Source organism: Hipposideros armiger, unplaced genomic scaffold (assembly GCF_001890085.2).
Source record: "Hipposideros armiger isolate ML-2016 unplaced genomic scaffold, ASM189008v1 scaffold_1289, whole genome shotgun sequence".
Taxonomy (NCBI): Eukaryota; Metazoa; Chordata; class Mammalia; order Chiroptera; family Hipposideridae; genus Hipposideros; species Hipposideros armiger.
The window spans coordinates 281,779-283,076 of NW_017732639.1; the positions used below are offsets into that span (position 1 = coordinate 281,779).

A 1,298-nucleotide genomic window follows, 5' to 3' on the forward strand; every position below is an offset into this window, starting at 1 on the left:
CTATACCAGCCATGGGGAGACAACGGGTTATGACAGATTCTAAGAAATTCTATTTCAAAGTTTTTCATCCTTTTAGCCTTTTTTCCAACAGCACTGGCCCCACAGGCCAGGCAGAGGGCAAAGGCAGGCTGGCACTGGGCTCTCATGGATGAAGACAGAAACAGGAAGCAGCAAGGAGGCTAGGGGCCAGGCTGGCTGCCTAATGGGTAATTTCAACACTTGCTAGAGGTGAGGTCAAGGTTTTGTCCCATGCACACAGGACAAGTAGGCCACGGATGAGGATCTCCACCAGGCAGGCAAGCAGCACTAGCAGTTTGTAAAAAGCTCTAGATTCCCAGGCTGTACAACCAGCGGAGGTTTTCCACCTCACTAAGACTCAGCCATCTGGTGGTGGTACAGACTAAAAACAGGATAACTCACAACTCTAGGAGCACTGGGGCTGCTATTCACAATGGATCCCTCCTTGTGTGGGCCTGAGGCCCCTGTTGAAAATCCATGTGGTAGTGGGGAGGGGCACCTGATTCCCTCCTGCCTCTCCACACTTTCTGTACCTTTCTTCTGACTATAGGGGAACATCCTCCCATCCTTCCCATGTGCACAGACAGCACTGCCATTTCTGAGTTTTGACATCCATCAATTACTTTATCCTCACAACCCAGGAGGCAGGCAGGCCTGGGAAATCCCATTTCATAGTCCGAGGCTCAGAGAGATTGAGAAACCTGCCTAAGGTTGCCCAGCAAGGAGCCTGCCATGATATTTAATACCTTTGGATTCTAGACTCACTTCTTTTCAATGCTTATTGAGAGATTTTTGTGCCAGCCCAAATCGAACAATGAGAAAGGGAATGATGGTCCCCAGGCCCATCTCCCCACCTTTCTGAGCTCATGTGTCTCAGGAAAGATATCAGGGCAACCTCTACACCCCAGCTGAGTTTCTGAGTTTCATCACCCAGTCTTGGTAATGAAACCAAACCCCACTCACCTACAGGAAGTCCTAAGACATGATCTGGTGAGGGCAGTCCAAAGCGGAACTTCCTGGTGTTGTGGCTGATTTGCTAATAAAACAAAACAGGCAGGCTGTCAGCTTCCTAGAAGTCTTGCTGAGTAGCTCAGATGCCTGGCAAAGGAGCTCCATTTGGTGCTTTCCCATCATGCACATACACACAGACAATGGCAGCGGGGAGCAAACTGGAGGCCATGAAGTGCCTGTCCCATCACCCTGCCTTCCCAGCCATCACCTTCCCCACCACTCTGGTCCTCCTCTCTTTTACCCACTGACAGTTGGAGGGGGTGGGCTGA

The 1,298-nt window shown here is 50.6% G+C and overlaps 1 protein-coding gene across 1 annotated transcript in view; it reads right to left on the reverse strand.

Moving 5' to 3' along the window:
- The window catches only part of CYB5R2 (cytochrome b5 reductase 2), a 23,696-nt gene that overhangs the window by 10,606 nt on the left and 11,792 nt on the right, over positions 1-1,298 (reverse strand). The window contains exon 2 of the mRNA XM_019633365.1: positions 982-1,054. Coding sequence (XP_019488910.1) covers positions 982-1,054 — 73 coding nt within the window. The remainder of the gene's footprint in view (positions 1-981; positions 1,055-1,298) is intronic.